General features: G+C 39.3%; 2 protein-coding genes across 5 annotated transcripts; one reads left to right on the top strand and one right to left on the bottom strand.

Moving 5' to 3' along the window:
- The first annotated feature begins 3,063 nt into the window (after positions 1-3,063).
- Positions 3,064-8,824, top strand: LOC133729337 (protein MEI2-like 5). Of its 3 annotated transcripts, none has more exons than XM_062156845.1 (13): positions 3,064-3,290; positions 4,079-4,125; positions 4,213-4,338; positions 4,413-4,882; positions 5,103-5,261; positions 5,356-5,472; positions 5,597-5,748; positions 6,190-6,281; positions 6,395-7,343; positions 7,428-7,512; positions 7,616-7,684; positions 7,850-8,029; positions 8,217-8,824. In XM_062156845.1, the coding sequence occupies exons 2-13, from the start codon at positions 4,095-4,097 to the stop codon at positions 8,334-8,336; spliced, it is 2,550 nt and encodes an 849-aa protein (XP_062012829.1). In that variant the 5' UTR covers positions 3,064-3,290; positions 4,079-4,094; the 3' UTR covers positions 8,337-8,824. The 3 variants fall into 3 exon arrangements, with proteins under 3 accessions (XP_062012829.1, XP_062012830.1, XP_062012828.1); XM_062156846.1 differs by having other exon boundaries at positions 4,067-4,125; positions 8,259-8,824; XM_062156844.1 differs by having other exon boundaries at positions 3,065-3,290; positions 4,067-4,125.
- Positions 8,825-9,009: 185 nt separating this feature from the next.
- LOC133729336 (phytochrome E) lies at positions 9,010-13,596 on the bottom strand. Of its 2 annotated transcripts, none has more exons than XM_062156842.1 (4): positions 11,255-13,596; positions 10,109-10,913; positions 9,567-9,863; positions 9,010-9,402 (listed from the first exon to the last, which is right to left on the bottom strand). In XM_062156842.1, the coding sequence occupies exons 1-4, from the start codon at positions 13,293-13,295 to the stop codon at positions 9,159-9,161; spliced, it is 3,387 nt and encodes a 1,128-aa protein (XP_062012826.1). In that variant the 5' UTR covers positions 13,296-13,596; the 3' UTR covers positions 9,010-9,158. The 2 variants fall into 2 exon arrangements, with proteins under 2 accessions (XP_062012826.1, XP_062012827.1); XM_062156843.1 differs by having other exon boundaries at positions 9,567-9,860; positions 11,255-13,592.
- Between the last annotated feature and the right edge of the window lie 518 nt (positions 13,597-14,114).

Genomic DNA, 14,114 nt, shown 5'->3' with positions numbered 1-14,114 from the left:
ATGGCGTGCTTCATTGGCACCAAGATCCATGTAACTTTATTTAGCTTCAACAAATTATATTCGTGCCAAGTGTTTGTTTGAGATAACAACCATTGAAATAGTGATTTTCCATATTTGATTATCAATCAATTAGGGTCTCCAATTACAAATAAGTTAGAAAATAGAAATATACTCTGACTTGATATTACTGGGACATTTTTCACTTTTGAACATGTTTTGCATTCCAACGCGATCATGAGATTTAAATTACTTTATAAAGTAAATAGCTCGTGTCAATTTCGTGATAAGAGGGCATTTAACCTATTGCATCAACTCAAGTCGTGGCCACATAATCCAATAGTTATGTTATTCTTCCAAGATATGAGATATTGATGGAAATTAATTGAGTTGGCGAAATTAATCAAGATATTAATCAATAGGTATATCCGCATATACGTGTTATTATAATATGTAGATGTTTTTTCAACTATGAATTGCATGTCACTTGCGGGTTGCTTTTTGCTCCAAAAAAGTCGGAGCGATTCCGAAACCTAAACCTAGGTTTTGTGAGCAGTGCGACGGCGTCCCTTGGCTCCGATCTGCAGCAGGGCGCTACGGCGTCGTTTTCCAGACCAAGGAGGACGAGACTTCGATCTCGGGTTGCGTTGTGGTTGAGCCCGGTTTTGGTTCTTTCGGGCTGCGTTGTGGTCGACGGCCGTGGTCGGCATCAGGCTTCTGGGGGAGGCTCTTCCTGCATCATCGGTTTCCAGTCAGAGTGAATCGGCGTCGGGACTAGAAGAGGAGATCGGTCGTGGTTTCGGGACTAGAGGAGGAGCGAGATCGGAGCTTTCCTGCTAGAGCTCGGCGTTCGGATCGGCGGCTAGCACAGGCTTTGGTGGGCGGCGAGATGGCTGCCACGGTCTCCTGCCTGGGGAGGCCGCCGGACTGATTTGGCGGTGGCGGGCGGCTTCTCGGAAAGGCCAGATTCGGCGGTTGGGTGTGAGGCACGTAGGGTGTGGGTAGTGGGCCTTGGGCCTCTGCCTTTCTGGGCTGCAGGGATGTAGTCTAGAGACTTGGGTCTATAGCCCAATTCCCCCTATTTTCTCACACTTGGGTCGGGTTTGGGCTTTTTGGGATGGTCTGTCCTGCTCTTTGTCCTGCATCTGTTCCTAGAATGTTGCTGTGGGTGTGTTGAATGTCGCGACGTACACCAAAAGGGTCTTAGGCGTCAAGATGTTCAGGACATTGGTTTCATTTTTGGGCAGTGTAGGATTAGGGAGTTTTTTTCAATTCTGCATTTTCTTTTTCAGCAGTTCCTTTAGGATTTTAGTTTTCAAGTATGGATTTCTTTTGGATTTAGTACTCTTCGTGAGCTTGCATTGTAATATGAGGGGTGCTTGTACCCTTCATGCTTGACCGAATGAGGTCGTCATGATTTCGATCAATGGATTAGTCTTCCGTTGCCCTCAAAAAAAAAAAAAAAAAAAACTATGAATTGCATGTTAAGAATGTATTTAAGAATTTGTGGCAGCCCAAAAAAAATCAAATACGGTTAATATCTTATCAAGTTTAATTTAGATTTTTATTGTACACTTCTCCCATATCATCCCAAAATACATGATATAATATATATCTTCCATCAATCCATAATATGATCAAGACAACACAGCTTGACACAACGTGTAAAATCATATTTTTTTATGGAATCTTAGCCAACATATATAGGATTGTATAATCATATCCAACCAATTTAGAAAGTCATTTGTGCTATGTTGGTGTTGTAATCATATTTTTAGAAAGATGTTGTATGGTTCCATGATCTGTCAAGATTTTGAAAGCACCATTTCAATACTAAAAGTGCCCTTACAAGTTTGTTTGGATTATAATCACACGAACCTAATTGATGTAGCCAAGTTGTATATATACAGACCACAATGCTCATTACAGAAACGAATTCATGCTTTCTAATTCATTGCTCCTTTCTTTGTCCATAACCAAAGGGTGTCTTTGGGTTTGAGTCAAGAGTCGCCATTAGAAAGTTTAAAGCTAACTTTTTCAATATGCATATCCTTTTAAGGAAAGTTTTCTCTAAACGATCAAAGCGTAGACTCTTAAAACTCAAGTTGGTATCATACTATGATACTATCAACAGCAAAACAAATTCTGCTTTAATGAAAATTAAGTTGCTTAACCTCTGGAAGGCAATATGATTCGTACTTGTTTCTTTATAATCAAACCATTCGTTTCTTCTCATGATCCTTACTCCCTGACCAAAGTGTGAATAATATAAGAATTCATATGAACTTGTGCAATAATACGGTTTTAGGTATTTCACCGTGCAATAAGTTTAAAAAGTGTTTTATGAATCTTGCCAACACCGTTTATGTCATTTTATATAAGTGAAGTTTAATCTCGAAAAATCTATATAATGTCATTAATACCGAATCCACCCACTTAGATATGTCGTAACAAACTATTAAATGAAGGTTTTGCAAGTTGTACGTGATCATGCAAAAGTTTAATTAATGTACGATATCAATGACAAATGATCGATGATAAAGATACTTGCGTCCAAATCAAGCAACATTTAACAAATTTATTGAATTCGACACTTTTATTAATCAACGAGATCGATTTAGATCATAAATTACACGATCGTGAGTATCGGATACACCAATTAATTTTTATCCAAATACATTAATAAAAAGGTGCAATCATACATGGTAACTATTGAATTGAGGATTCTAAAGACGTCACGTTTGAGCATACGATGATGTGGCTTATTAAAAAAAATTATCCACTTTTCGTCCTTCCCCTTAATCCAAACTCTGTCAAAATTAACCTCCATAATCCATCATCATAATCACTGTAAGATTCCTAAAATACTATATAATATGCCAATGTGGAGTACCACGTAGTTACCATATATGTTCACGTAGGCATATACTGAGGATAAGAATTCAACCAAATAAGCAACATTTGTTTAATTTTGTTAAAAACTTAATCCAAAATTCCAAACAAACAAACCAGGATTTAGAACTATCAATTTAAATACCCCCACTTAAATCCACCACCACCATTATCATAACCCAAACCCAAACCCAAAAACTCCCTCTTTCTCAATCATTCTCCCCTCCTTTTTGGGTTTTTATTCCTCCTTGTCCAATCATCACCACTCTCTCTCTCTCTCTCTCTCTCTCTAAAAAGCTCCAAATTGGTTTCTAGAGAGAGAAAGTTTCAGGAGTTGCATGAAGCCCTGCTTCTCTCCAACTCTGTTTCTGCGATCGTCTACACTGTGAACAAGCTCTGAGGTAAAACACCCAGTTCTCAATTTTAAGTCTTTTGCAAGTTTGATCAAATGGGTCTTCAGAGTTGAGTATTTGTTCATGTTGAGTGTTTGATTTGGTTAATTGCAAATAAAGGTTTGAGCTTTTGTTGTCAATTTGTACTGTTATGCAAGTTTGATCAAATGGGTTGTGGAAGGTGATTTTGATGCTGCTTGTTTCGTTATGCTATTTCTTCATAATTCATGTTGAGTATTTGATTTGCTTCAGGTTTTGTAAATTTGGAAAATTGGAATAAAAAGTTTTGAGCTTTATTGGTATTCATTCATATGCATGCTTCTCTGTCAAAAAACTAACGGCTTTAATCACTAATATGCGTCTGTGGGATTTTATCTAATTTCCTTTTGAGTCTGTTTTAATGCCCTCAATGCAAATATGGGGTTTTTTTTTTTTTTTTTTTTTTTTGTCCCATGGTAAGGTGTGCTTAACATCTGTGAGTTCATGCTGGTTGTGCTGTTCATGGCTGTAAATTGTTCCAATTGATTGAGAATGGACGGTTACCTGCTTAACAATTTGATATAAATTTCATGTGCAATGCATTTCGATGTCGAGATCCCTTGGGTCTCAAGAATAAGACCTTATTTTTCCCCCTTTCAGTCGTAAGATCTTAGATTAGTGATGACACACACACACGGTGTATATCTATTTTCTGTGTATAAATCTCTGATATTCTAGTTCTCTATTGCTATTTTTCTATTTCTTTTCTACTTATGTTACCATAACTAAAATTAAACCTCATGTAGTGTTCATTGCAGGCAGAGACCGGATGCAATGAGTCAGCCTTGGAACTTTTCATCTTCTGGTAACTCCCGATATTGTGTATCATATTTTCCACAGACTATATTCTGTTTGTTTTCTGATTGACATGTCTATTAACTTGTCTTTGTAGGTTCTACTAAAACTCAGATGGTCGGTAGAGGAGCATGGGGGATTTTATCTGGATCTGATGCCCATCATACCTCAAGTGATGCTACCCTTTTCTCAAGCTCATTACCCGTACTTCCTCATCCAAAGTGTATGTCCAAGCCATTTTGTTAAGATTTTCATTCTCAAGTTTAGTATAAATGCTAAGATTATGTGTTATTGCAGTGAACTTGAATGATGTGGAAAATGGCCGCCAATCTATTGATGATCTCTCGTCTGGCTTAAAGAAACTCCATCAAAATTTGGAGGGTAATGATCCAATTGATGATATTGAAACTCATGCAATTGGTAGCTTGCTTCCTGGGGACGAGGAGGAGCTTTTAGCTGGCATAGCGGATGATCTTGACCTCAGTGGGTTGCCTGGGTCCCTGGAAGACTTGGAGGAGTATGATCTCTTTGGTAGTGGAGGTGGCATGGAATTGGAAAGTGATCCACAGGATAGTCTGAGAATTGGCATTTCAAAAGTAAATTTATCTGATGGTTCTATGGGGAATGGGATGCTTAATTCTGCCCTTTCAAACGGTGTGGGAACTGTTGCCGGAGAACATCCATATGGCGAGCATCCCTCCAGAACACTATTTGTGCGAAATATCAACAGTAATGTTGAGGATTCAGAACTAAGAGCACTTTTTGAGGTAATTCAAATAAGGATGTTTTTTTGCAGTAATACCCTTATTTTTTGTTCATTTGATCTGGTATGACTTTGGTTCACATAAGTACTGTGCAAGTCTGCTGATACATTGCATATGCTTCCTGAATATAACTTGACAATATAGTAAATTATCGTGGTCTTTGTTAAGATCATAGAGCATCTCTAATGAAACATTACTGACCTATATATTATTTATATTGTAGCAATATGGCGATATTAGAACACTGTACACTGCATGTAAACATAGGGGCTTTGTGATGATATCTTATTATGATATTCGTGCTGCTCGAACTGCTATGCGTTTGTTACAAAACAAGCCACTGCGACGGAGGAAACTTGATATTCATTTTTCAATACCGAAGGTCAAACGGCTTTCCAGTTCTTACTAGTAATTTCTTGACACGCTTTTTATGACTTCCTAAACTTTGCATTTTCTTTGTCTCAATACTACACCAGGATAACCCATCAGAGAAGGACGTTAATCAAGGGACCTTGGTAGTTTTTAATTTGGATCCATCAGTTTCAAATGAAGACCTCCTTCAAATATTTGGGGCCTATGGTGAGGTCAAAGAGGTGATATATTTATCTTATTCCCCCCCCCCCCCCCCCCTCCTTCATTTCTTGTGTTCTTGCCCCTTTTTATTTGTAAGGATCAGAGGTGATTAACATGATTTCTGTTGTTTGTTTTACAAAGCAGATAAGGGAAACGCCGCATAAGAGACACCATAAATTTATTGAGTACTATGATGTCAGAGCTGCAGAAGCAGCACTTAAGTCATTAAATAGGAGTGACATAGCTGGTAAACGCATAAAGTTGGAACCCAGTCGCCCTGGAGGAGCTCGTCGAAAGTGCGTATGTTACTTAGATAATATGATGTATAGAGCTATTTATTTCTAATTGAATTCATGACCACCAGAGTAATTAGGTGATTAACTTTTCTTTAATGGTTACTGAAGCTTGTTTGATTAGCATTTTCTATTCCTTCTATTCCTGATTGAGAAATTTCTTTCTGAGAACTAATTCTAGTCATATATTTCACATAACTATTGTTTGGCACATTAATTTTATGTTTGCAAACACCACCTTATATAAAGGTTGTTTAATCTACGATTATTCTTCAGTTTGTTATTTCTTGGTTTTCTGATTTTGATCTTTGGATCCCCAACCCCACCCTTTTTGTGTTTTATTTTATTTTATTCTTGTTTGTTTTTACTTCTTGGATTTTGGTTTGTTTGATTGCTTGGGAACTAATTTGGTGTATTTGTTTAATTGCACTCTATCCCTTTTAGCTTGATGTTGCAACTGAATCAAGACCCTGAACAAGATGAATCTCGGAATTATCTACATCCAGTGGGTTCACCCGTAACCAACTCTCCACCAGGTAAAATTTTAGATACTTTCTTGGACATATATGCCTTCATTGAGATATTAGTTGCAAAGTGTTTTGGTATTACATTTTTCTTAAAAAATGAGGTCAATGCACATTCTTAACAGGTAGCTGGGTGCAGTTCAACAGCCCCACTGAACATAGTCCTATGTACAGTATTAGTAAATCTCCTGGTTTCAGGACCACGAGTCCGACAAACAGCAACTATTTGCCTGGACTAGCGTCAATTCTGCATCCCCAAGTATCAAACACTCTGAAAGTGGCACCTATTGGTAGCCCAGGAAGGGGGGGTATTTCAAATCAGATCTTTACAAATACAAACTCAGCACATGGATCTGCATTTCAACAATCACATTCAGTTCCAGAGCCACAGTTAAGCCATTTCCATGGCGCATTGCACTCCTCTGGACCTTCAACTTCAAGTGGATCATCAGCTGTGGAAACATTATCAGGTCCACAATTTCTTTGGGGAAGTCCAACTGTTGAAAAAACCAATTCTTCTGTTTGGCCTCAGAAAGCAGTGGGACATCAACTTGCATCGAATGGGAAGGGGCATACCCATCCATTCTCAGGTCCTCATAGCTCTTTCCTCAGCTCTTCCCCTCACCATCATCATGTTGGATCTGCTCCATCTGGCATTCCATTTGACAGGCACTTTAGTTATGTCCCAGAGTCGGCGGAAACTTCATATTTGAGTCCTGTTGCCTATGGAGGCATGGGATTAGGCCCCAGTGGTGGAAATTTTAGGATTAATAGGGGCGCTCATACCGCTACAAATGTTGGCTTTTCCATACCAGGAAGTGTGCCTGAAAGTAGTTCCTCCAGTTTTAAAATGATGTCCTCACCGAAGCTTAGCCCCGTGTTTTTAGGTAATGGGCCATACATGGGACTGCCTCCTACAAGCATTGATGGTTTGACTGAGCGTGGGAGGAGCAGACGAGTTGAGAATAATGGGAACCAGATTGATAGCAAGAAACAGTTTCAACTTGATTTGGATAAGATTGTCAGCGGGGAAGATACCCGAACAACATTAATGATCAAAAATATCCCAAATAAGTAAGACTCTTCTTCATAATCCTCTCATATATCTAAATTTCTGATGGCCAGTTGTAACGATTTTTGTACTTTGTTGTTCTGTAGGTACACCTCAAAAATGCTACTTGCTGCAATAGATGAAAATCACAAGGGTACTTATGATTTTCTCTATCTTCCAATTGATTTTAAGGTAATATTTGGTTTCTTCAAGGGTAGGCTATACATTTTTCTTCAGTAATGTTATTTAAACTTCACTTTCCCTTATACTGTCTTAATTTATTCCTGTTATGCAGAATAAGTGCAACGTGGGCTATGCATTTATCAATATGCTGTCTCCTTCACACATCATCCCATTTTATGAGGTACTTTGTCTTTCTTGTTCTTGGGGGGTCGATTGTAACACCCTTGCGAATATTAGTTTTAGCTTAGCCACGGACATGTATATGTTGCACACAAGAAACAGAGTCCTTATCAATGTACACCAATCTTAGTCCTTATCAATGTACACCAATCTCATTATAATGCAGGCATTCAATGGAAAGAAATGGGAGAAGTTTAATAGTGAGAAAGTTGCTTCTTTGGCTTATGGGCGAATCCAGGGGAAGGCAGCTCTTGTGACCCATTTTCAAAATTCAAGCCTAATGAATGAAGACAAACGCTGTCGCCCGATTCTCTTTATCTCAGAGAGTTCAGAGGCTGGTGATCAGGTAGCACAATAAAGCACTTGCCTTTTGAAACTTATAACGTTCATGACATTTGCTACTTGAAACTAGATTTTTTTTTGTTTTGTTGGCAATAGCTTCTTGAAACTAGTTAAACGTAGAAGTTATGTACTCGTCGATACATTACTACATACACATGCGTATCTTTTCTTTATCTTTTTATTTTATGTAGATCATCCAGGAACATCTTCCCTCCAATAATTTGAACATCCAGGTTTCTCAGCCAAAGGAGTCGGACATTGGTGCATCAGGAAGCCCGGAGTCTGGCGGGTTTGATGAGAACAAAAGTTGAGTGTACTTCAAGAAGAATGCCCGCAGCCCAAGTTTGGTGGTGGCTGTGGCTTCTGAGCCTCATATATCGTGTATAAAAGCAGGAGTCGAAGGACAAGGCATGCAGATTTTGTATTCTAGTTCCTTTTGGTCGTAGTTCTATAGAGCTTTAGAAGAAACGGCAGCATTTTGTTTCATGTGCAGTTAAAGGTAGAGCATATTGGCGGATCGAATTCTCCCAGCTGCCAGATGCATTTGTCATAGTTGTGCAGGTCCCTTATTTTTAGTCTTGAGGGATTGGATAGTTTTTAGTCTGCAAATACATCCATTAGGTATTTGGGTAAATGTGTTTTTGAGCAATCGGGTACAGAACTGTATAGTGGGGGATAAACATTCTTATGTTTTGGCATTTATTGGGGTTCTTGAAATGGAAAATCCAAATGTGCTATGTGTATGATGTGAAATTAGAAATTGTTGTGTCCATCTTTATCCAAGTTTTCTGCCTTTGAATGTGGTTTTTTTTCTTTTTATCTGCATTCAACAGTCCACACAGCTTTTACCATTAGGAAAGTGCATATGGTAGATGATAGATATACATCCTATTTACTTCGATCAAGGGAATTTTTATCATCAGTTCTAGATTGCATTTACACAAATTGAGTGTGTTGCTCTCTACAGCTCTAATAATCACATGATGCCTTTAATACGTATGAACTAGGTACACATTATTATTATACATAGATTAAAGTTGGTACAGAACTACAGATACAGGTACAATACCTCGATTCATACAACCTTGCTTGTGCCATAAACATCAATAGTCTTATTCCGATGAAAATTGAAGTTATGTGCTCCTCTGAGATTGTGACAGTAACACCCTCTGCCTTTCTTTCCTTGTTCTAAGTTCAATATCAATGAGGAAGTAACACTTACCATGCTCTCTTACATACTGGACCTGACCATTCATTCTACCGAGAAGTTTTCTGGACAGGTTTAGCCCAAGTCCTTCTTGTGTATTCCACTGATTTTCACCGGCGAACACATCTTGAATAAGTGCAGTGGGAATTCCTTGACCAGGGTGAGTCATTCTACATGCACAAGAACATAAGGGGGGAAACATAAGATATCGTAAGAACGACCAAAAGTAATAGAGAACGGCATATGTTCAAAAAAGTACTTACAAAACAATACACTTGAGGTTAAATTTAGTAGCTGTGCATAGTCAAGATATGACTAGCTATGGTTGAGGTACCTGAACTGTAAACGGATATAGGTGTTGCCATCCTGTATTCGCTTTAGACCTGGTGAAATTCTGATTTCAACCCAGCCATGTGGAGAAGGTGTATGATGCACCACATTAAGCAAGAAATCTGACAAGACCAACTGAAGCCTGATTTGGTCGCCAAGCAAAGATAGTGTTTTGAGTTCTTCTGGAATCTCATGAAATAACTGTAGATTTCTTTCCCTCAATGAGATCATTGATTGACTCACAATGGCATCTATAAGAGTTCTCAAGAGAAATTCTTCCATGTTCAGCTTCACATTGCTGCTATAACCAGGATAACACATGAGGCTTATAATTCTCGCACAAATTCGCAAGTACACTAAAAGGATAATGTCATTTATTTGTTACGTGCTAATTTACCGTGTAATTATTTCAGAAAAAACGAACCGACATTATGATGAAAAGATGAGGACACTGCTATTTTTAAAAGAAAATATCCCAAAAGTAATGACATCAAGGGAGTTAGAAGAGTTTAATCATATCATGGACCAGTTAAGAAGAAGACTCACCCTTCCTCTATGCTCCTCGTATCCAGATTCTCAAGGATTGCCATGATTTGTCTTTCACATGCATCACTAGTGTCAAGAAATTGCTTCTGATATTCTGAAACATTTGTATTTGCAAGGAGTCTACGTGTAAACCGGATACCACTTAAAGGATTTTTCATCTCTTGTCGCATGTAAGTTAATTCCTTAAGTTTTGAAGAGAATTTATCCTCTTGTCCGAGTCCTTCCACGGCTGGCTGCAGGTCTGGTAGAAATGTTTGCAAGAAGCAGAAGCAACCAATTATATTCCCATTGGCATCAGTCCTCTTGCTTGCTGTTAAGATCACCTCAACATACTTCCCTTCTCTATCAAAAAACCCAAATGGAAACTTTTCAATGTCTTTCCCAATGATTCCTTGATATAGTACAATCCTAAATTTGGTTAGCGAATCTTGACCTTTCAATTGACAGAACTCTCCAAAGATTTCTCCAGGGAGCATTTTACCAATAGCATCATCTCTTGTCAAACCAGTCAGCTTTTCCATTGCTGCATTCCATTCAGAGCAGCAGGCATTCTCATCAGATGCAAATATTGGTGGAATCAATGGGCTAAGACTCTGTATGATAGCCTTATAGTCCCCTTGCAACTGGATAAATTTATCCGTAACAAGTTTTTCACAAGTAATGTCTTGACCCACGAAGCATACGCCAACAACATTCTTTGCATGATCCCTACTTGTGCAACTGTTGGCCACAATATATACCGCTGAGTTTTGCTGAGGAAGTCCAAAATTTAGTAGTTTCAACTCAATATTCTTGTCCTCATCACCTGGATTGTATAAAAATCAATAAATGGGCATACAAGTGAAAGAATAGGAAATTGTGAAAACGAAAAGGATATCCATCCATAGAAAAGAAAGTCCAAACCCCAAGTAATCCTATGTATCTTTAGGAATAAATTCTAAGACAACCCTTTAATACAATACAATTAAAGAACGAAAACCCATCAGCCATAATCATCATATATATAAACTTCGTTTGCTGGATAATTTGATTATAGAAAGAAAGATCGAAGAAATAAAATAAAAGGAGAAGCAATAGAATGACATGTAGGTTGCATATATGAAAACTCTTATAAGACATGTACTTGATAAATAAGAATAGACTTACCTTGTAACGCTCTGGATAAGATACTTTGAACAGCTCCACGCGAGTCCTCATGAACAATATCATTAACAAGGGACTTCCCCATTGCTTCACCATCTTGTAATCCTGTCATTTCAGCCATCTTTGCATTCCATCCATTGATGAGACCCTCTGAATCAACCCCGAAAATCGGAACTTGAGCCGTCTCAATCAATTTAACCATTTCACATGCCACAGAACTGATCTCATCCATCCCCTCCACCTGCATCTCAGCATCACCAGGACGAGCATTAGTTATTGGCTTAGGACCAGTTTCCTCCATATCCTGGAATGAGTCTCTCATTATGAGCTGTAAAGAGTGGATGGCATTAATCTCGGAGTCCTCCCAAGGCAAGCTTCTACTTTTCGCTACTTCAAGAAAAGCCTTAAATGATGATCTTGGGTGCATTCTTCCACCATCATCCTTATCCTCTGGATGATGCTTAGCTCCTCCCCACTTGACTTCCTCGGCGGTGTGAGACCTGAACCAAAACAGAAAATCCTTTGAACTGATTCTTGCAGTAGCCATACCACAAACCGCATTGCCCAGTAGAGCTGCAGCAGGGTAACCAGCTTCAGCCAAACTGTCAGTACTCAGTCCTGTAGAACCCCCATGATTCTTGAGCAGCCACTCGGCTATATCTTTAACCTGTGACTCAGTTGGTGTGACACCCGTCAACCAACATGTCCCACTATAGTACAATGCAGCCCCATCAGACTTCACCAGATCCATTATACTAGGAGATTGGGTTACAATACCAGACGGGGCATCCCGGAGGAGCATGTCACAAAGTAAAGTCTGTGTTTTGAGAATCTTCTTTTCGGCCAATTGTGATGCCAACTGAAGCTCCATGTTAAGCTGCAACACAAATGCCTGCATAAGAAACTCACAAGCATAGCGAAGAGGGAAAGGAACATTGCGGGGTGAAGTGTGATGGCACACCACCAACCCCCAAAGCTTGGTAGAATCAGGACTGTTGATAGTAACCGCCATGACCAGTGATGCAACTGAGCCCATGTTTAACATGTATGTTCTGTGGCAATCATGTGGTGACCGGAGAGTTGAATTCACCAAACACAGAGGCTGCTCCAGCTCTTCACTTTGAATGAGTTTTACAGGATTTGCATTGCAATCACAAATCATCCGCACCCGATTCTGCTTGAACAAGAACCGAGCCGCCTGAGGGATATCCGTGGCAGGATAATGCAACCCCAAATAGGACTCCAAATCCGACCTTCTGATCTCAGACACAACTTCCCCATGATCATCTTCATGAAACTTGTACACCATGACTCTGTCATATCCAGTCAGCTTCTGAACATCCTCCGCAACAGTATCACACAGAGTCCCAATATCTCCTCCAGGGAGAGACTGAAGCCTCGAGATTGCCCGAACCGCAAGCTTCTGGGACTGCACAGCCCCTGCAAGGGACAATGCAGGATCACCAGACTTGGCAGGCTCTAAATCAATCACAATCCCAACATCAATCCTATGCAATATAGCATAAAATGGCTTTTGGGTGGTCCTAGAATACACCCAAATTGGGTTCAGCAATGATAGCTCCCTCGAAGCGGCCGCTTTGGCCAGTGAAGCCCCAGATGAGGGTGTAAACAGAGTTTTAGCATCAATTCCAATCAGACCCTTTTCTTCTTTTGACTCAAAAGTACCATCCAAACCCAAAAACTCAGAGCAGTTCTCACTATAACAGATAATCCTAAACGTAGGTTCATCAATTGCAAGCATGCACCCAAAAGACTGAACAAGAGCACCTCTTTGGATTTTTGAGAAATAAGCAGTTATGTGCTCCTCAGGGACAGACTGAAGTGGATGAAGCATTGATCTTGTATAGTTAAAGGACTTACCAGACACAGTGGACTGTTCAAACTCATTTAAAAGTCCAGCGTCTGCATTGTAGTGAGCAATAATTGCTTTATCTCTTTTGACGGTGATCATGGTGTTGTTGTTGGCCCTCACGTTGCTTGTAGCTGAGGATGAGAATGTACCGGTGTTTCTCTCAGGCTCCATGTAGACAAGTGGTTTTTATTGTTGAAACGCTTCCGAAGTTTGGACATTTATTGTTATCATCACCGTTCTTCTTCCTGCTTGGTGTTTCTTCTTGTAGCAGCTTACACACGTCTCTGTCATCGTTTCCCAAGCTATGGGGTTTTGTTCCTGCTACTCAATTTTATAGATTCCTAATAATCAAGCTTTTTGTCTGATCAGTCTCCTTCTGCTTTGTACTCTCTCTCTCTCTCTCTCTCTCTCTCTCCTCCTGGATTTTCCTCCGCCATGCAAAATTTGATATACGCGTCACCACGAAATGAAAGAGAGCTTAGGAAAAAAAAAAGTGAAGAGGCAGAAAAAAAGTGATGGATGTTAGGAGCAAACGACACACAAGCCACAAGGGTGTTGGGTCCATTGGTTTTGGTCTGGTCATGTTTCAATAGCCAATTCAAGAAAATGATAGACATAAAATCTTTTCGGGATTGGTTCAATGAAAATTAATTTTTGGAGAGTGATGCTTCTTACGAGGGTGATCTATCAACTTGAGAGGCTTTGCTCTAGCATTCACCACAACATTGTGCTCTGGGGCCAGCAATTCTACTCATTTAGAGGCTACGGTTCCTTAAAGGGACAGAAACTCATTAATCTTGGCACCAAATTAGTCTACTCATTTTGATAAATTGTTTCAGGATTACAATTTCAGAAATGGAGCTTCTATTTATACATCTCAAATTAGTACGTTGACAATTTTAAATCCTATTTTGCCCTTAAGGAAAAAAAAAAGACCAATGTGTTGTAGGAGAATAGAATTGTGTGTTTATTATTGATAATAGGAGCCCT

Source organism: Rosa rugosa, chromosome 2 (assembly GCF_958449725.1).
Source record: "Rosa rugosa chromosome 2, drRosRugo1.1, whole genome shotgun sequence".
NCBI classification, from domain to species: domain Eukaryota; kingdom Viridiplantae; phylum Streptophyta; class Magnoliopsida; order Rosales; family Rosaceae; genus Rosa; species Rosa rugosa.
This window is presented reverse-complemented; position numbering and strand designations above follow the sequence as displayed.